The following is a 22298-nucleotide window of genomic DNA, read 5'->3' on the forward strand; positions in this document are numbered from 1 at the left end:
ATTAAACAGCTGTGAAGCATCGGTTGGACCGACACGGCCGTTTAAATACTGGCGCTTCTCTTCCCTTTCGGACACGTGATCTGCAGGTTCCGGTCACGTGATCTGCGGGTACAGCACGTGTGTGTATCTTTTGGGTCACGTGAACCGAAGCCATGTTACGAGAGCGGGAAGCATTCCTGGTATGCGGAAGTGCGACGGCACAAAGCCGATCCTTCAATCGCCATGGGAGTCGCCACCGAAACGGCCGTTGCAGCGAGCGGGTAGCAGCACGCTGGAGTCCAGGTGATGGCAAAGTAAGCGAGGAGGGCACAGGTGAATCCCGGAACCGGGCATGGGGTCGGGAGGGACTAGAAACAATGGTGGGGGAACTGGGGGGACGGGAACCTTGCTAGCTGTCGTGACAAACTGCCACAATGGCCTTTGCCTCCTCTTGAAATTCTGCAGGTAGGTGTTTGGTCAACTTAGACATTTTGAGCCACAGCTCTCTGTCAAACCTGGCTGTCATAGCTAGCGCATTGCCTGCTGTAACTGCGAGTGATGTTGCAAAGGACACTTTCCTGCCCATAGCCTCAAGCTTCTGCCCGTCCTTGTCCTGTGGAGCTGTTAGAGGTGAGGCTGGGTTTGGTAGCTTTTTTCTGGCCACCACTGCTATGAGAGAGTCTGGCTTCGGATGGCCTTTCAGGGACAAAGGTGCACTATCCGGTGCATTATACTTCTCTCCTGCCTCCATATTGTTTTGTGGATAGGGATGATAGTTACTGTGCACCTTCGCTCATAGAGCATGGATTTCTTCTCTTTGCTAGCCCCCTGTATCTAAAAGAGTTCCGCTGGTTTGGCTATTATTGTATGAAAGGACACAATGCCATCCAGTGGCGACACACACCCCGGAGAGTCATGCTTCCTTTGTTGTTTTTCCTCTGTTTTTTTATAATGTGGGTGTCCCACTCATCTACGTCCTGATCTGGTGTATCTCTGGGGAGTACTACTTCCACTGGTTCGTCCTTATTGAGCGCCTAGGTTTGAGAAGTCCCTAAAGGGGTCATCCCTAATATTAGGATCATACGGGTCTTCCTGCCAAGCTGATACTGTGGACAGAGCTATATGGTCCTAGATGGTGGCGAGGACTTTGCTGGTGAAGGGGGAGCATATTTGCTTCTGGGGCCTAGTGGCTGGAGATATGTGTCTTGGCCATGGCGATGTACTGTGGGTTGACAGCTGTTTGCTGTGGCTACTCCCTGAAGGTGATCTACGCAGGGGTATCAAGGTGACCTGCTCCGTGAAGATCGGTGCAGGGAGGTATAGAAAGTGCTCTGAGGCGACCTGTCCCATCTTGGTGAATCTTCTTGCACTGTTGTAGGTGATGTATTCGTATGGCGAGGAGAGACCCTTTCTTGTCTTGAAGGCAGCGAGCTGCCAACCAAGCTCTCCGTCACACCTGAAACTCGTCAATGATTCTCTACATTGACTGCATGAGGGTCAGGTCAAATGGATCTGCGGTATCCTCCATGGTAAACTGCCAGTGTGGGCTTTGCTCCTTGGGCAAAGGTGGCTGTATTGTCTCCTCGATAACGGAGAACTCCTCCTGATGACTGAGATCTGGCAGCCCAACCATCTCTGTAACTGGAGACAGTTGTCCAGCTGTCCGTATGCTGCCTAGAATGGGTGTGCTCTTTTGTAGCACATCTGCTTTCTCTTGTCCCCCTGCTGTGGATGGAATCGATATGTCGCCAACGACTGTTGTCAAATTCTGACCTGTTTTAGATGTTTTTTGCCCCGTGGAAGGTGATATTATTGTTGACGAGCCGTCCTTAGGTGTCTTCGTGGACAGGGTGTCCTTGGTCGTCTTCTCCATTGACGGTGTGCCTGTCATCGACGACTTTGTGGACGATGACTGCTTGGTCATCGACAAGTCTTCATAGCAACAATTGAATAAAAGCTCAGAGAGCTAATGAGGATTTCCCTGTCAAACTGACTGCAGTGACAATTCTGAAGATGGCTGCCTGGGGTGGAGCTTAGCCCCTGCTACCTCATTGGGTGGGGTCATAAAGATCAAGAGGAGGTGGAGGGACTACACAAGTGAATGTCCTCATAGGCCTATTAGGTAATCTGTGTGAGATGTAGTAATGGTGTTGTAGGATTTGTCAAGTGTGGGGCAGCATCTTGAAAGTCTTGTGGACCCTCACACCTGCCAATTACAGCAGCAGCAATTTCTCCATTGCATCTTCGGTCATTTCCCACACCACCACACCATAACTATTTCCAAACGTTCCAACCATAGGGCCTACCTGGGATTTGTGTGGATGGGGCCCACAGGACATCAAATTTATTCATAGAATTGACATAAGGTTGGAGCAGAGCTTGGTGACCTGCAGCTATTGGCTTTCATCCGCACTACTATTCTCATAGTGGCACACCAACAGACAGCCCAGAGAACAGCAGTCCACATGTAGGTGTATTTTACTGGACACACAAGCATCCGTCTGCCAGGCCTGCTGACTAGGATTCAAGAGGAAAGGGCCTGCTGCAAATCACACACATGCTCACTGAGTGATGGACTCAGAGAACAAAGGATCAGGTTGAAGGTTGAAGAAATAGAAAAGACTGCAAAAGTGCCCCACGCCAGGGCCACTGATGTAGAGGAAACCCCAGCGAGGAACAAATAAAGTAGAGCGCTTGCCTGTATGACAGATGCCCGGGCCATCTTTTCCTGCCGTGCACACAACGACGGCCAGCCAGCTGAGGCATGGGTGACATGCATAATTACAGTAACTGGATCATCAGTGCCTCTCCATCACACGGCAAAAAAGTGAAAGTGATCAGGAAGAAATAAAACTTAAGTAAATCATTTTACAAACACTAAAAATGTCATGTATAACATGTTCACACACATCAACTTAATCTATTATTTAACTTATGATCAGCCAGTTAAAGTGTCTAAAATGTCCATAGTAAAACACCAACATTTGAAAAAATGATAAATTAATCCAATGTCATGTCCCTCCATAAACCTGCACCAAAGGGATTCCCCACAAAGTTTTGTAATTGCAGGATTCCCTAAAGTTAATAAATGTTTCCTATGCCATTCCTTCAAAGCTTCACATACGATGAGTACATGTTTGATGCTTTTCACACACATTTCTGCACAACCTACATGATCACAAGTCTCTGTTAAATTGTGCCCTTGCACAAAGTACCTTCTGTGTCTCTACAAGATTGAGTTTAGTTCTCATATACTGCTTCCATAGAGAACGACTAGGACATTTCTTTAAAAAAGTAGGAGTACAGTGATAAACAAGTATGTAGAAATTGTACTCCCTATATTGAAGCGAGATTAATTAGATTGTGTTCCCAGTCAAGCTCTCCGATGACGATCAAGTGTCCTCTTAAATGTGGGGACAGATATGGTCTGCAGATCAATTATAAGACGTCTACACCATGGCAATCCCTTCTAACATAATCTGAGCACATTGCTCCCACCCACAATTGTAAAGTCGTTTTAACAGCATTCTAGAGCATATTATTGGTAGAGTTCACCAACTTCCAATAGCAGTAATTACAGGCAAAAGCACAATTCACCCAATAGAAATTCTACTGGGAGTTGCTGAAGCATATTAAGAAGAGACCTCAAACAATAACTTTCAGGTCTCTTTAGTTCTCTCTCTCGATCTGCACCACATATTTCAATTTCGTGGTATCATGTTCGCCCTATAAACAGTAGTTAAGGAAGACGGTGAGTAACTACCATGCTCAATGGCAAATGATCTGACAGACTCAAGTTGTTGTCTAACTGCTAACATAGTTGTATCCATCTCTGGAGTCCAAAATAATGTATGGTCAATAATGACCCCCAAGTAGTTGTAGTTAGACACCCTCTCTACACGTTGTCTGGATAGCTGCCAGAGATTAATTTTGCATTGCTGCTTCTTGCCAAGAAGAAAGGACATAACCTTTGTTTTCCTAGTATTTATGTTGAAATCATTCCTCTCTGTGGAGTCTCGTAAGTGTTAGACCCATAAGGAAAAAGGTCATCTGTGTACCCCATCCACTGCAAGCGGCCCTTACCTCTATATTGGTACAATAATGCTTTTAGTCCAACTCATAGGAATGTTCTCTGTTAAACTAATGATGAGGAAGAGCTGGTGGAAGAGCTTCCCCTATACTCAAGGGGTCTTCTCATAAATGCATTGAAAATGCCATCTGGACCGGGGCTCTAGTATCCTTAATATTTTTAATAATATTGTTTACATTCTCAATCCTAAAACAGTATCTCTAGTTATATGCATCCAAATTAATCTGCAAGGACTCTACTACCAGTTTCCTAGTGGTGGATCTTATAACTGATTCAGATTTCTCCTTTGAGGCCCCCTTCAAGAGTCAAGACACAGGGCCTCATTACGAGTCCGGCGGTAACCGAGCTGGAAAAAACGGCAGGTTACCGCCAGACCCGTATTACCATTCCGCCTCCGTGATTCCCGGAATCACTGGGGCATTACGACCCCTGTGACCCGGGAATTCCAGAGGTGGAATTGTGTAAGTCCTCATTCCCATGGAGCCCCATAGGACTCCATGGGGATGGGGACAATGGAAACACTGGTTCCGTCTATGACAGAGCCGATGTTTCCATGTCCACCTGCAGGCGGGTGGTGTTAAACCCGCCAGGTCAGACCCGGCGGGAGTGACACCTCCCGCCTGCAGGACTCTTAATCAGCTGGTCCGGAAAGAATGGTGGCAGCGGTTTAACCACCACCATTCATTCCGGACCGGCAGGGTCGTAATGAGGCCCACAGTCTTAATATCATTCACTACATTCCAAAATAAGCGTGTGTTCTTCCACTTGAATACTTCAGTAAAGGTTCGCCAGTGTTTGATTTCTTTTTTTTTTTTTTACTTAAAAGGGTACCTTTGGTAAATTGCTTTAAGCTTGTTGCAGGTGCTGACAAAGGTCGCAGTATCCATGCTATAATGATTCATGATCGTAAATTCTTCCTAAGCATCCTTTTCATATCCCTAATTTCTGAACCAGAATAGTGTCCATCATGATGTCTATTGCCCTCACTTTTTAACTTTTTATCAACCTTTTATTTTTTCCACTTCCATAGGGTTGAGAACTTTGGACCAGATTACACATAAGGGTAACATAAATATTGAGGAATACAGTGCAATCAATGTAATCAGACTATTAGATTTAAGTGATGATCTCCTAAATCCCATGCTGTGAGTTCTGCGGGGAGGAATGAGATCAGCTCCAAGCCCAGAGCTGTTAACAGAGAGTTGGCTTTATCTAAACTAGGAGGGTTCCAATTAATCTGATGCCAATGGTTCCAAAGAGATCTACACATTTCACCTGTGACTCTATTTTGCAGCTAATATAATCAGTGGGAAATTATCACTTTCTTCTCTGCTTATTATATTAAGCTTTAAAAAGAATGGGGAAATGCTGGCATGAACAAAGCAATAATCAAATGTGGAAGCACTCGTAGCAGGAAACCTTGAGTAGTAGAAAAATATTTCACCTTCACTCATGAAAGATCAGCAACTCATAGCTGAGGATACCAAAATACTGTAAGCAGCGGTTTTCAATTAACTGTTAACCGGTTAGTTACTGTACCTGCTTGTGCAATTGGGAAATGTGTTCCACCAAGTGTGCCTTGTCTGTTCGCAGCTTGGAGTTTTCCAAATGAATTCTTGAATGTCTGTTTTCTAACTCCATCAGCTGACTGTGGAGGGACTGCCTGTTAATCTCAACAGACTTTGTTCCTTGCTGCAGGTGCAGGAGCTGGTGGCACAAAAAGTGAATTCCTTTAACAAGTCTTCTAAGAGGACCCAGCTGAAAAGATGTCAAGTTTTTGTTTTGAATCTGCAATGGTCATCGGCCCTCAAATGCCAGTACTTAGTTGTATGCCATTCCTGTTTACAATTGCAATGCTTGCCATAAGATCACGTTTTAGGAGGGTTACACATTAGAGTTATGGAGTCCTAATGGATAAACCATTGCAACAAGCTTTACATTTTTTTTTGCATTCTATCAATGCAGTATTTATTGTATGTCTACATTATATGTGTTAACTACCAGTCCCTAATAGAAGAACACCCTTTCCCTGTGTGGGGTGTTGGTCCCTAGGAGAGAAGTGACGCACCGCCTATCTAAGAGGGATAGAGGAGAGAGCGGTTCCTGAATCTACAATGTTTTTCGCTATTGAAGATTCTTACAAAGTAGGAGCAATGTCTTAATCATAGAGAAACATTTCAAGGAGGAGCTATTTCAAAGCGGGCACCTAGGCCCTATAAGTTTGATTGACCTTCGAAGAAGTGTGTTAGCACTAAGTTGTAGATAAATTGCTTGGTTAAGGGAAACCATAAAACATTACTAATAAAACAACCTTCTATTTCAGAAGAAGCTTAACATAGAAGGATGTGCTGTGAAGCCCGAAAGTGAAAGGTAAACTGTCGATGTTGTTGCTGAAAACCACTAATGGATACGAAATTCTTGGACAGCTTTGTTAGTTAATGATAGTTCGGAGAAAAAAGTTCTCCATTACGATGACATCTCTTCAATCCCGTATCTCACGTGTTCTTCGGGATATCGTGCGTTAAAATGGTCGACCGGTTTCGATGACTTCTCGGGGTATGTCATCTCCTTCATGACCCCTGGATCTCGATCTACTATGGGAGACCGGGCTAGCCAAGAGACTACCCAGACACCATCTACTCATCTGGGCTGAATGTAATACTCGACCAAGGTTGGGAATGCACTGAATTGCTAAGAAACAAAGCACCTGAGTGATGTAGGGGTGCTATGGGGCAACAGATTGAGTCCTGCTTCTCATAACAGTAACAGTAATGGTCTCCACCATACTTATAGAAACCATGTAGAATAATGCTAATATGCATAAAAGAGTAATTATTTACCTACCTGACCTAAACCAAAACTAGTCTTTGATACTTTTTCCTAGGTAGATGTGGTGATTCACCTCCATATCCATCTGGTATGCTGATCTGACATAGACAGAACAAAACAACTTGGTCCTGAAGAAGATGACATACCCAGAGAAGTCATCTAAACCGGTCGATCATTTTAACACACAATGGGCCTCATTACGACCCAGGCGTTAAGGGTTAACGCCGTCGTTAACCCTTAACGCCTATTCTGATTTTAACGGCTGCTTTTAGCAGCCGTTAAAATCCATGGCGCTAACAAGCCATGATGCTAATTACGCCACCGTAATTCACGGTGGCGTAATTAGCGCCTTCCCCACTCCCATTATGCCCTATGGGGCAAAAATGGGAATGGGGAAGGGAAAATGGGAAATGGGGATTTACCGCCCCACTCACCTTGGAATGGGGCGGTAAATCTGCCATCCACCATGGTGTAAACATAGTTTACACCATGGTGGTAAAGTTGGCGTACTTAGCGCCTGGGTCGTAATGACCCCCAATATCCCGAAGAACACGTGGGATACGGGATTGAAGAGATGTCATCGTAATGGAGAACTTTTTTCTCCAAACCTTCACTGACTAACAAAGCTGTCCATGAATTTCGAATCCATTAGTTGTTTTCAGAAACAACATCGACAGTTTACCTTTCACTTTCAGGCTTTACAGCACATCCTTCTATATTAAGCCTCATCTGAAATAGAAGGTTTTTTATTAGTAATGTTTTATGGTTTCCCTTAATCAAGCAATTGATCTACAACTTAGTGCTAACACACTTCTTCGAAGGTCAATTATAGGGCCTTATATAACCCTATAGGGCCTAGGTGCCCATGCTGAAATAGCTCCTCCTTGAAATGTTGCTCTATGATTGAGACATTGCTCCTACTTTAAGAATCTCCAATAGCGAAAATCATTGTAGATTCAGGAACCGCTCTCCTCCTCCATCCCTCTTAGATAGGCGGTGCGTCTCCTCTCTCCTAGGGACACACACCCCACACAGGGAAAGGATGTTCTTCTATTAGGAACTGGTAGGTAACACATCTAATGTAGACATACAAGAAGTACCACATGTATACAGCGAGTTCCTTAAAGTGTTTGTATGTGTGACAAACATTGACTTTAACTAACATTTAAGGTTAAATTTTGGAATGTCAATCAGTATCCCTGATTGTTGTCGGGCATTTTATCAATAACACAGTCTCAATGTAGTTACCAACACCAGGATACCCTAGCCAAAGACGATGGATCTTCACATTAAACTGATGCACATAAACCAACCAGTTAATGTTTGCAGGCAGATTCAGTGTGTATAAGAAAATGAAATGCGTGGGGGAGGGCCGAAACAGGGCTATAGCATAGGCGATAACAAATGTAATCCTTTGTATTGTATATCAGAAGGAATATTAGTATAAGGTTTAAGTTACTTACATGTAACTATTGTTCTCCAGCATAGGTCTGGCATGGATTTACATGCTCATGAATATTCCCCGTCGTCAGGCTGGGAATCCTTAATAAAAGAAAAAACAGTTTCACTTTCGCATAAAAACTGTATTCCTCCTCTAAACCAATCACTGTCCTCTATGGTCATAATGCCCCCATCCAATGACAGTCCTCTCCCTAAGCTTCAGTCCTGGTAAGCATGTAAAGTGGCAGTATGAAACAAGAAGAGCCAGAGGGGAAAGAGGGAGGGTTCAGATATGGATTCATGCCGGACCCATTCTCGAGAACAATAGTTACAGGTAACTAAGTTTAACCTTCTCCAGCATGGGGTCTGGCATGGATTCACATGCTCATGAATAACAATTTCATAGCAGTCCATATATACAACCACGTGAGGTGGCAGGCTCAACAGAAGCAATAAACACTTACCCCTGGAACAGACTCACCTCAAATGAACAGGTTGTGTAGCCCCGCTTGACTGACTTGGGACTACTCCCTGGAATCCCTGTCGACACAGTAGAATCTTGTGAAGGTGTGTGTAGACCTCCACGTAGCAGCCCTGCAGATGTCAAACGGGGGCACACCAGAGAGAAACACTGTCGTTACTGTGATGGCTCTGGTGGAGTGGGCTCTCGGCCGACCCGGCAGCGGCCTGCTAGCCAGTCGATGAAAGTGCACGATGCAGCCGGAGAACCACCTGGAGATGGAAGCCTCGACAAGGCCTTTCTGTGATTCACATGTCCAAAATTGATGAACAGCTGAGAAGTCTTCCGAAAACTCTTTATGCCTGCCACGTAAAACATCAGTGCACGAGCAACATTCAGCAGATGCAAATCCCTCTCTGCTGGCGACGATGCATTCAGGAAGAAGACGGGCAACACCAAAGGCTCGTTGAGGTGAAACTCCAATGGCAACTTAGCCATAAAGGTGGGATGTGTATGCAGTACCATCTCTGAAGCGTGGAAGGACAAGTACGGCTGCTTGCACGACAGGGCTTGGATCTCCCCGACCCGCCTGGCCGAGGTGATCGCCACGAGGAAAGCCGTCTTCCACAGTTGAAACTTGAGCGGGGCCTGATGTATCAGCTCAAAGGGAGCCCCCATGAGCTTGGTCAAAACCACATTGAGCTCCCAAGCCGGGGCAGGAGCCTGCAGAAAAGTCCTGAAGAGACCTTTGAGGAACTCCTTCATGAGTCTGTGCGACCACGGAGAAGGCCTACCTGGGGCCCTGGTGTAACAGAATATGGCGGCCAAGTGCACTTTGATAGAGGCATGAGCCAGTCCAGCATTGGCTAAGCAGGTATGGCAAGAGCTGCAGGGTTGTGATACGCAGCGGGTAATCTTCGGAGCCCAGCACCACATGGAGAAATGCTTCCACTTATGGTGTAGCACATCAATGTTGAAGAGGCCCTGGCTTTGACCAGAATGTCCTTATACTCTGCAGGTAAAGCATGATTTCCAAACTCTAGGGCTTCAGGAGCCAGGCCCTGAGGTTTAGTGATGCTGGGTCATGGTGCAGAATCGCTCCTCCCTCTCTGGATAGAAGGCCCGGAAGTAGTGGTAGCTTGATGGACGGAACCGCCGACAGATGTAGCAGGTCTGGATACCAGATTTGTCACGGCCACGCTGGAGCGATGAGTATCATCCTGCAATGACACTGTCTGAGTGTGTTTATCATCATAGCAGGAGTGGGAATGGAGGAAAAGCATACATGAAAAGTCCCTCCCACTGGAACATGAATACATCCCCATGCTCCTTGGCTGTGGGAACCTGCTGGCAAACTTCTGACACGTGTAATTCATTGCTGTGAAGAAAAGGTCAATCTGGGGATGACCCCATTCGTGGAATAGAAGATCCACCTGGTTCTGGTGAAGCTCCCACTCGTGGCAAGAATGTAGTTCCCTTCTGAGCAAGTCTGCAATGGTATTCTTGGTGCCCACCAGGTGAAAAGGGATGAGAAACATGTCCTGACGAATGGCCCAGTGCCACAGATCCTGGACCTCCCTGGAGAGAGCCAGAGAGCGCGTACCACCCTGCTTCTGGCTGTAGAACATGATGGTGGTGTTGTCGGTGAAGATCCTCACCACCTTGCCCCTCATTGACAGCAGGAAAGAGTTGAGGGCCCAGAGGATGGGCCAAAGCTCCAGGACGTTGATGTGAAGGGTCTTTTCTTCTGGCAGCCAGAGACCTTTGGCATGCAGCTGTCCAGTATGAGCTCCCCTACCCTCCAGAGAGGCATCTGTTGTGACTGTCTCCTGCTAAGGAGGGACTTGGAATGGGGCCTCTTGCGTGAGATGAGAGCGCACACCCCATCACCGTATTGCTTGCGGAACTCCTCTTTGAGGGAGATCGTGTCCGTCCAAGATCTTGAGACTTGCAGCCATCTTGCATCCAGAAACTCCTGGAGAGTGCTCATTGGTAGTCTGCAAATGAGGACTGGGTTGATGCAGGAGGACATCATGCCCAACATCGACTTGACAGCTTGCACAGTAGCCAGCTGTGCTAATGACAGGTGCTGCACCTTCCCTAGGATGGCTACCACCCTCTCTTCCGAGGGAGCCGCCAGGCAAGCCACTGTGTTGAGTCGTGCCCCCAGAAACAGAGCGATGGTTCCAAGCAGGACTTTGGATAATTTATGGAGAATCCCAGATCTGTCAGACGCAAGGTCTTGCTGTGTGCTGGCTCCCCAGAGCATGGAAGCGGGATCAAACTAGCCAATCATCTAGGTAAGGGTAGACCTGGATGCCCTCGAGACGAAGATGCACTGCCACCGGAGCCAAGCACTTTGTGAAGACCCTCAGGGCAGGTTTCAGGCAAAAAAGAAGTGCCTTGAACTGATAGTGCCTCCCCTGGAACCCGAAACGCAGGAACGTGCGGTGCTTCCGATGGATAGGGATGCGATATGGTATGATATGGCATTTATAGCACGCACATACACAAGTGTTTACACAAGATGTGGAAGTAGACTTCTTCCAGGTCCAGAGACACCAGGAAGTCACCTTCCTCTAGTTGGCTGAGCACGTGCTACAACATGACCATACTGAACTTCTGGGATTTCAGGTACTTGAGGCGCCACAGGTCCAGGCCTCCACCCGCCTGTCTTCTTTTGGACCAGAAAGTATCTGGAGCACACCCCAGAGCCCCAGAGGTGCTGGTGAATGGGTTCTATCACCCCCTTTTTTAACATGACTTGAACCTCCTGCAACCGCTGCGCAACATGCTGTTCTTGTTGAGCTACAGGGGAAATACAAGTACACCTGCGTTGGAACTCCAAGGTGTGCCCCTGTCTGAGAGCGTCCAGCACCCATCTGTCGGTGGTGATGGTCTTGCCAGCCGGCCTCCGAACAGGGTGCCTGAGTGGGAGCGTGAGTCCACAGCCGGAACAGGCCTGTTTAGGTGCTGTGGCCCTAGCCTGCGGGCGGCGCCACTGCTGTCCTCTGTGGCGGTATGCCTGCGAGCAGCCTCTGCGCTTCCTCCGTAGTGCAGTGGGAAGGCTGCCGATAAGGGGTGATGTAGCCCTTGGGGGACCTGCCAGGTTTTCCCCTTGTGGAATGAAAAGACGACAACCGACGTTGCTGCAGGGTGCCCAGCGAACGTGCCGCCTCTGTGTCAGTCTTGATGATTTGAAGAGACTCGTAGACAGTCTTGCCAAACAGGTTTTCTCCATCTAATGGCATGGTAAACACCTTAGACTGAATGTCCTGCCTGAAGTTGGTGGCTTTCATCCATCCCTGCTGACGAAGAGACACTGTTGCCCATCTGACGGAATCCGGTGTCCGTGATGTATAGCCGTATAGATAATCCTCTTCCCCATAGCATCCAGCTTCTTCCCCTCCTGGTCTGGGGATACCATGAATGAGGACGACGGATTCGCAGAACGTTTCCTGGCCGCATCTAAGACCACAGAGTCAGGTGGAGGCTGGGACCTAAGGGACTTGGAGGCTGAGTCCGGGACTCTATTTCTTCTTGAGCCTGTCCTGCTTGGGTGGGGCGGTACTGGGATTCTACAACAGTGCTAGGCCTTCATCCCACATATTGTCACACAAAAGAACGGACATGATGGTCCTCCGATTGGACTTGCGATGTTGTTAAAGGAAACATTCCTTTTTCGTCTTCTCGGCCATCAGTTGAAAAAGTTCTAAGGCACTGGACATCATTGAATAGAAGGAACCAACCTCATTTGGTGGAGAGGCCCTGTGTGGGTCATCCATGCCTGCTGGATCTCTGTCCGCTGGTACAAATTTATCGGCTTCGTCAGGGTCCGTCGCTGTAGCCGCCATATCCATGCCCATATCCGTGTGCATGGCACTATCACCTGTTGGGGTCAGAACCTGAGGCGGTGGCATTGATGTCGGTTGGCGCCTTGGACCCGTAGGGTCCTTTGACTTGTGTTTGGGCCTAGCAGGACTTCTGGAAAGCGGTCTTGGAGGACTTCCAGACAGAGCAGGTCCCCGGAATGGGTGGCAGTCTTTACTGAATTTCTGATACAAGCGTGTGCAGCATGGTCAGAATGTCCAATGAAACGTCTCTGGGTTGAGGTGTAGAAGGAACGAGAGGAGGCGGCTCTGGGCTGGAACGCCTCTTTCGCACAGGTAGGCAATAGGGTTAAACCGGCAGTGACCCACCTTTCAACAAAGGTCCTTGGCCCCCTTTATGGTCTGAATAGTAGCCCTTGACAGGTCGCCACCATCATCGAAGCTAGTATCAAAGGTCCCAATGTCTGCAAACAATTTATCTTGGCTCCGGGCTTGCAAAATACTGTCACTAGAGCATGCATGTGGGATCTCTGTCCTGCCTGAGGGATTTGTTTCTCTGCAGGTTTTCTGTCCTTTGGGGTTTCTTTCTCAGTGGGCATTATTCCCACGTCTGTGTAATTCTAACAGATAAAGTAATGTTCTAAAATGGCCATCTGGAGCAGCCCAGGAGGAGGAAAAAGACATGGGCTGCTCTGTCATCCCAGCCTGTGTGATAACCATGTGGAGAGAGGGTGTGGGCCGACGAATATGCTGCGGGCGCAGTGGAGAACATGGCAGTGTCCCTATAGGCAATCAGGGTACCGCCTGGACTCAAAATAGCACCACAGGGACTGCACTGATAAGGTTAGTCCCCAGGTTATGGGGCCACCCTGTAGATCAGGGTTGCACAACTGGTTTTCAGTGAGGGCTGAATGTACCTTCGAAGGACGGACTACTATTGTGTGGTGTGGAGCGGTTGAGGGGTGATCACACGAGGGGGCAAAGCAAGAAAAAATAAACAGAAAGATTCCTGGTCATGAAGGCGGGTCCCTCTGAGAGTAAATACTGTGACGAGGGCGAACATGACTAGGAATAATGAAGATTATTTGTAAGTAACCCCCCCCCCCATCTCACCCATGTTAGGTTATCACCAGCAGATGAACACTTCATTTGCAAGTGCGGAGGGCTGCAACATGCATTCAGTACAATATATTTTACCCAAATTAACACGGTGGGCCTCATTATGATGTCGGCAGTAAGGCGGGTTGCTGCCAACCTTGTAACATCATTTCCTACGCCTGATATCCTAGTGCCACCGAGATATTCCAGGTGGCAACAGGCTGCGTTGTCAGGCGGCGGAAACTGTTGGTCCCCATTCCCGTGGAGTCCTATGGGACTCCACGGGAATGGGGACACGGAAGCACAGACACTGTTAATGGTGCCGGTGCTTCCATGAAAACATGCCTGCAGGGGCCGGTGTACCCGGCAGGTCAGACCTGCCGGCATTCTCGTAGTCTGGTGGTCCGGAAATGGTGCCGGTACGTTGCTAACGGCACCCTTATTTCTGGACCGCTAGACTTGAAATTAGGCCCAGTTTCCATATTGTTACAGTCTTAGCATATTTATCTTCAGCTGATCCAGATCCAGTCTGACACCTTAGTGGAGCAGCCCGCTATATTCTTTAACCGATCGACGAGAATGGAATGATCGACCAGGTCAAAGGCCATGGAAAGATCCAGCAGCATCAGTAATGCTGTGCTCCCACTTTCAATTATGCGAGTCAGAGTTGTTTTGAGGTCCAAGAGGGACATTTCCGTCCGAACTGGTGAGTGCTTAAGATGTTATTTGTTTCAAGAAAATCCAGAAACTGTAAATAGGCCACCTTGTCCTGGATTTTGAGCAAGAAGGGTACGTTGGTTATGGTACGATAGTTCTTTGCTAGGGAGGTGTTCAAGGAACTTTTCTTCAGTGGCGTGGGGACAGGGGGGGAGGGGGGGAACCCACACCTCCTTAAGTGAAGGTGGCACCATGCCCTCACTAAATGAGATTGACCATTTTAGTGATCCAGGGTGTCAAGAATGGAAGGGACTCCTTGAGGATGGTGGCTGGGCAAATGTCTCCCTTACATGCCGTGAGTTTAGGATTGGTGACTATTTTAAAGAACCCTCCCAACCCCCATTCAACATACAGATTACCAAGCATACACCATGCATACATACACACATGCAGACCCGAACCCCCCACTCCATCCCAGCATACAGATTAACAAGCATACACCATGCATACATACACACATGCAGACCCGAACCCCCCACTCCATCCCAGCATACAGATTAAGAAGCATACACCATGCATACATACACACATACAGACGAGCTGAGAGACAAAGGGAAGACAGTACTTCTGCTCCTACTTGATCTCTCAAGCGCATTTGATCTGGTCGATCATAAGGTCCTCTGCGAACGCCTTGACTCTGCCGCCCACTTCTCCCCGGAGGCCATCAGATGGAATGAATCCTTCCTGAGCCAGAGAACCATGAGAGTCTTCTTTCCATCGGCAGCTGCAGACCCGACCCCTATCCTGTGTGGTGTTCCTCAGGGCTCCTGTGTCTCGCCAACTCTCTACAATATTTTCACCAAACCCCTGTTCGATGATCTGGACCATCTGGGTATCACCTATACCAATTACGCAGATGATACTCAGATTCTCCTCCCGCTTTCTGAGGATCATTGTAAGGACACGGAGTTGGTGAACAAGGTATATCTTATCATCCAAGTATGGATGGCCATTCATGGCCTGTGCTTGAACTATAATAAGACTGAGTTGATAATTTTGGACTCACAGGCCAACATTAAAAAACTAGGCCAGGAATTCTCTTCATTCAGTATCGACGGGAACACCATTAAAGTCTCCAAGGAGGTAAAAACTCTTGGCTTCTACTTGGACTCCACACTGTCTTTTGATAAACAGATAAAATCCCTGGCCTCCTCCACGGCCTACACTTGTAAGCTGTTAAGAGGTGGTAAGCCATTCCTCTCTAATGATAGCTGCTTGATCCTGGCCAGAGCCTTAATATTCTCTAGAATTGATTATTGTAATGCCCTATATAGTGGTGCTAATAAAACCACCATCCTGAAGCTCCAAACATTACAAAATAATGCCTTAAGAGCAGCTCTAGGCATAAACAAAAGAACTCATATCTCCTCCCTTACACGCCAACATAAATGGCTGTCTACTAGCAATAAAATACAGCTAAAGACGCTGTCACTGACTCACAAAGCTCTCAACAACGCTGCCCCTAGCTACCTTACAGACAAACTTCAGAGAAGAATCTCTCTTAGACCAACTAGAGCTGGCAATGTTAACTGCCCGACTATACCTAGATAAAGGCTCACAACTATTGGTGGTAATAGCTTCCCTGTAAAGGCTGCTAAATTATGGAATTTACTGCCACAAGACTTGAGAGCTGACCAACCCTACTTACACAAAGGAGAAAAGGACACCTTTGCACACCTAAATGTATCTAGACTTTTGTGTGAGTTATTTTTTATGTTTCTGTAACGTTATCTAAAGTCAAGGTGCGGGGGAGAAAAATAGCAACCCTGGCATATGGGTTGAAGGAAATATGAGAACAGAGTAAGTTCCCTATTAGGGAACTCCCGTCCCCTGCACACTATCTGGGACTTATGGAGCCAAAGTATTCAAAGAGTATCTAATATAGGTATTTGGTATAGTTTTTGGTTAGACTTAAACCTAGCGTTGATTGAAGCAAGTGTTTTTTTGCCTAACATAGTTAAAACATAGAGACAGTTGTAGAATAGATATTCACTTAAGTACAAAAGACAACTTGTGACTTGATCTTTAGTTCAGGATTTATTGGTCCAAACAGGATTGCCCAACGCGTTTCGAGGGTTATTCTCTTCTTCAGGGGCTATATGCAATTCAAAACTTTAAATCTATTAAAAAAAGTTAAACAATGTTCTAGATTAGTTGAATAATTGATAATAATTTACATTCAATTGCAATATTCATTTTTACAAGAAGATATTCATTAGATAATAGAAAACCTCGTTATTTACAATTCCAGTATAAGCATTGATTATCGTGTAACAGTGATCCCACTGTTCACAATTTTGGCAATTACACCATACAAAACCAAAAGAGGTATCCATAATTCTTGTGGAAAAAACTTAGTTCATTGAAACCAATTGGTTTTTTAGCTAATATTAAAGTAACAGAAAGAAAAAGCACTAGTTAATCGCCATTTTCAGAAAGAAAGACATAGAGTAATTCCTAATTACATATTTTATTATTTCAGCACGAGATCTCAAGGTGGTAAGGAATAGTGGTTGGCTTACCCTGTTTTTATGTTTTAAACATTAGGATAAGAAGAATGATCCATGATTATGGGTCTGTAAAACATTTCACATCGACAGTTTCAACAGGAGTCAATACGGTGTTTAAGCCTGTGTAAAATAAAGTGATGGACCAGTCTAAGTATATTGGTATATTGATATGATTAAAGACACAAACAATCTAAACTGAGATGTTCACTAATGGGGATACATAATAGACTTACTTAATGGAGTTCAATCTCTAGAGATGTGGGAAAGATGGTCGTGCTCGAAGTCTGTATGCATACTGCTACGTTACCGTAGTATCCACAGATTCTCCATTAGGAGGAGAGAAATGCCGGTGTGGCTTTTTTCTTTAATCTGGGGAATCGAAGAAACCCAGTTTAGGATCTAAAAAGATTCTCTTAAGGTAAAAAAAGTTCTGGCTGAGGGCCGTTGTCAGCGTACTTACAGGTTTCTGACTGTATGACTCAACTGGAAACAAGTACCGTCCGGCTCCGTACGCTGGTGAATACAGAGTGTGAGACTAGGTTACAAGATGGCCGTATTTGTGGATAATGTAAACGTGACATCATCACGCGGCGTGCGTGCATGACGTCACGAATGTAAACAAGGAGACGGGTGCGTGACGTTGAGAAAGGATTAAATCGAAACAACATACTAGATTAATATCTTAGTGCCGTGGTCTAATTTGTAGATGCGATCGGATACGACCCTATGGTGTATACAATATAAGGGGTCTATAGTAGATGAACATTAAAAACAAAGGTAAAAAATAAAGGTACAAAAATGAAGGTAAAAAAATGGCTGACATGTTCTGCTTAGATAAACTCTTAGATGAAGAGGACCAACTCTTAGATGTGAAGAAGATAGTTATAGTAACTTTGTCTTGAGTAGAGGAGAGCTACATGGCGATGCAAGAAACTCGAACAGAATTTATTGGGAAATGTGGGAGCAACATGTAGAGTACATATGTAAATTGAACAGATATTAAAGCTTTCATCAGATATTTTCAAATACGATATTTAAAGATGTGGTCCACTCGGAGTATGATGGTAAGAGTACCAACACTACCACAAGGACTATACTGTGATATTTTTGAAAAGAAGAAGGGGTATGGTCCTCTTAGCGAGTAATGGTAGACAGGTCAGGTAAAAAACAAAGTGCAAAATTGACACATATTTGTAATTATACTGCTGCCTCATTCAGAGTTAACAATCTCTTTGTTTTGACATGAAAAATCAGAAAATTCCGGCGTGACACATTAGACTACGCCCGCGACATTGTGTATACGTGGCAAGAATTCTACAATAATCAAAGACCTGCACCTAGAAGACCATCAAGACCAACGGAACCAGCAGACAATACTGAAAGCAGTGATATCACAAGTGGGGAAAACGAACCCAGATCTCAGACACCTTCCACAGGCCAAACAACTGCCACGACCACTGAGACAGAAGTGCTAGCATCAATACACCCAAGTACAGCACCTACACTAACTCCTGAAATTCCTTTTTTAGGAGGAGGAAGGCCCGAAGAGGGCAGAAGAAAACAAAGAACGAAGAACAAATAACGGAAACAATTGTATTTAACATCTCATCTAAACAATTAACAAAAACTCAAATGGATACCCTAAATTTGGGCCTATCTTTCGTTCCAACTAACAACACTACAATGTTTGAAGAAGAAGTCAATCTGTTCAAACGTATAAGAAAAATGGAGCTGAAAGTATTCTTCGATTCACTTCCAGAAACAGCAGAAAAAAGGAAAACATGTAACTATTTGGAACTGAGAAACAAGAGCTCTTTCCATCCCCAGATCAATCATCCTATAATCAATCTCTTCAATCTCAAAACTACGAAAGACCTCAGAAGAATCAAATACTCTTCCAACAACAGAATGAATATCAGAAAACATCAACTCAAAATAATTAAAGAATTAGCTGAAGACCCATCAATCACACTTAAACCAGCAGACAAAGGAGGAGCTCTTGTACTAATGGACACTGAATTCTACAACAAAGGCTGTTTGAAGTTACTAAATGACCAAAGCACCTACCTAGTTTTGGACTCTGACCCAATATTATCCATCAAAGAAATAGTCAAGAAAACCATTGACAAAGCTCTGGAAATGGATTGGATTACAGATCAGACAAGTGACTTTCTTATCAACAAATTTCCAGTCACACCTGTTTTTTACTCATTACCAAAAATCCACAAAAACAAGATGAATCCTCCGTTCAGAACAATAGTAGCAGGAACCGAAAGCATATTCCACCCACTGGCTATTTATCTAGACCGAGCGCTACAACCTTTGGTGCAAAAAACTTCTATATACTTGAAAGACACTGCTCATTTCTTAAGACTACTTAAAGAAATAGCAATAGACGATCCATCAGTGATTCTATTTACCCTAGATGTAAATAGTCTATATACATCCATTCTCCACAATCAGGGGATAGAGGCACTTGAATGGTTTCTTTTGAACCACCACAACATCCTGATCCAAAAAGTATTTGCCATAGAGTTGATAAACATTATCCTCTATAACAACTACTTCCGATATGAAGGCAAATATTACCTACAAACATCAGGGACATCTCTGGGGTCAGCAGTAGCCCCTGCTTACGCAAACATTTTTATGTTTCACTTGGAGCAAACACATATACTGAATAAAGAACCATGGAAAAACAAAATCATCTGCTGGAAACGCTACATAGATGACATCTTTGGGATTTGGCAGGGGACTCAAGAAGAACTTCAACAATTCTTTGATTACCTAAATAAATGTCACAAAGGAATTACCTTTACCTTGGAAATCGGCCAACCGAATATACATTTTTTGGATGTTAACATTACGAAAATGGACACTGATCTGGTTACCAACATCTACAGAAAGCCTACAGATACAAACAACACACTCCACTTTGGGAGTTTTCATCCGACACACTTAAAGGATAACCTTCCTTATAGCCAGTTACTCAGATTAAAAAGGATCACGTCTGACACAAGCAATCTCCAGAATGAATATGAAAATATGAAACAAAGATTCGAAAACAGAGGATTCCCAGATGAAGTACTAGACAAAGCAATCCAAAGAACAGCACCGATATCTCGAACTAAACTTCTAGAGGAACAACCCAAAAAAACAACGACAAGATTAATTCATACTCTGAAATTCTCTAGTCAGAGCTTCCAGATAAAAAGGATTATTACCAAAAATTGGGACTTCATTAAATCAGACGCGAATTTAAACCGATTGTTCCCCGAATCACCAATGCTGGCTTATAAGAGAGGAAAAAACCTCAGGGACTCTCTCATCAGAGCAGAAAGAAAAAATCCACCCAAACGACACTGAGGAAACAAAAAACCGGTACATATCCATGCTTGAATTGTCAGCATTGCGGCAACATCATAAAAGGTGACCACATAAGACGCCCCAGCAGTGGTAAAAAAATAATTCTGAATGATTTCGCGACCTGTGACAGCAAAAACTTGATTTACACACTCCGATGCCCCTGTGGGAAATATTACGTGGGCAAAACAACCCGAAAGGCAAAGGAACGCTGGACGGAACACAAATCCAACATCAGGACATGTAATACCAAATCACCGGTATACAGACACTTCAAAGAGAATGGACATAACGTTACCAAACTTAGATGGGCAATCCTTGAATTAATCCACCCCCTTCCAAGAGGCGGAGACCTAGCCAAAAGACTATCCCAAAGGGAATTATTCTGGATACATAAACTTGATGCTTTATCACCCCATGGGCTTAATGAGGAATACTATTTAGGACCCTATCTATAAAACCTCCTTTTGCATAATCTTCCTCTTAACATCATGTTGAATTTCCTACTACAAGACGCTGCCTAGACACGTATAAAAGCATCAAAAGAAATGTATAAGAATTGTACCAGTTTCAGTTACAACTAAGATGAAACCTGACGTTCTTTTATGCCAAAACCAAGAGACTGTGAACTCTGAATGAGGCAGCTGAATAATTACAAAACGCTACCTAGAAATGTATAAAAGCATCAAAAGAAATGCATAAGAATTGCACCGGTTCTAGTTACAACAAAGATGTAACCAGACGTTTTTTCATGTCAAAACAAAGAGATTGTTAACTCTGAATGAGGCAGCAGTATAATTACAAATATGTGTCAATTTTGCACTTTGTTTTTTACCTGACCTGTCTACCATTACTCGCTAAGAGGACCATACCCCTTCTTCTTTTCAAAAATATCACAGTATAGTCCTTGGGGTAGTGTTGGTACTCTTACCATCATACTCCGAGTGGACCACATCTTTAAATATCGTATTTGAAAATATCTGATGAAAGCTTTAATATCTGTTCAATTTACATATGTACTCTACATGTTGCTCCCACATTTCCCAATAAATTCCGTTCGAGTTTCTTGCATCGCCATGTAGCTCACCTCTACTCAAGACAAAGTTACTATAACTAACTTCTTCACATCTAAGAGTTGGTCCTCTTCATCTAAGAGTTTATCTCAGCAGACCATGTCCGCCATTTTTTTACCTTCATTTTTGTACCTTTATTTTTTACCTTTGTTTTTAATGTTCATCTACTAGAGACCCCTTATATTGATATACACCATAGGGTCGTATCCGATCGCATCTACAAATTACACCGCGGCACTAAGATATTAATCTAGTATGTTGTTTCGATTGAATCCTTTCTCAACGTCACGCACCCGTCTCCTTGTTTACATTCGTGACGTCATGCACGCACGCCACGTGATGACGTCACGTTTACATTATCCACAAATACGGCCATCTTGTAACCTAGTCTCACACTCTGTATTCCCCAGCGTACGGAGCCGAACGGTACTTGTTTCCAGTCGAGTCATACAGTCAGAAACCTGTAAGTACGCTGACAATGGCCCTCAGCCAGAACTTTTTTTACCTTAAGAGAATCTTTTTAGATCCTAAACTGGGTTTCTTCGATTCCCCAGATTAAAGAAAAAAGCCACACCGGCATTTCTCTCCTCCTAATGGAGAATCCGTGGATACTACGGTAACGTAGCAGTATGCCTACAGACTTCGAGCACGACCATCTTTCCCACATCTCTAGAGATTGAACTCCATTAAGTAAGTCTATTATGTATCCCCATTAGTGAACATCTCAGTCTAGATTGTTCGTGTCTTTAATCATATCAATATACCAATATACTTAGACTGGTCCATCACTTTATTTTATACAGGCTTAAACACCGTATTGACTCCTGTTGAAACTGTCGATGTGAAATATTTTACAGACCCATAATCATGGATCATTCTTCTTATCCTAATGTTTAAAACATTAAAACA

At 44.7% G+C, this 22298-nt stretch overlaps 1 protein-coding gene across 2 annotated transcripts in view; it reads right to left on the reverse strand.

Annotated features, from left to right (window-relative positions):
* LOC138497657 (early endosome antigen 1-like) overlaps positions 1-22298 on the reverse strand; it is a 734693-nt gene that overhangs the window by 103271 nt on the left and 609124 nt on the right. For both annotated transcript variants that reach the window (XM_069621253.1, XM_069621252.1), the window contains exon 10: positions 5609-5776. In XM_069621253.1, coding sequence (XP_069477354.1) covers positions 5609-5776 — 168 coding nt within the window. The remainder of the gene's footprint in view (positions 1-5608; positions 5777-22298) is intronic.

Source organism: Ambystoma mexicanum, chromosome 5q (genome assembly GCF_040938575.1).
Source record: "Ambystoma mexicanum isolate Mex_15411 chromosome 5q, UKY_AmexF1_1, whole genome shotgun sequence".
NCBI lineage: Eukaryota > Metazoa > Chordata > Amphibia > Caudata > Ambystomatidae > Ambystoma > Ambystoma mexicanum.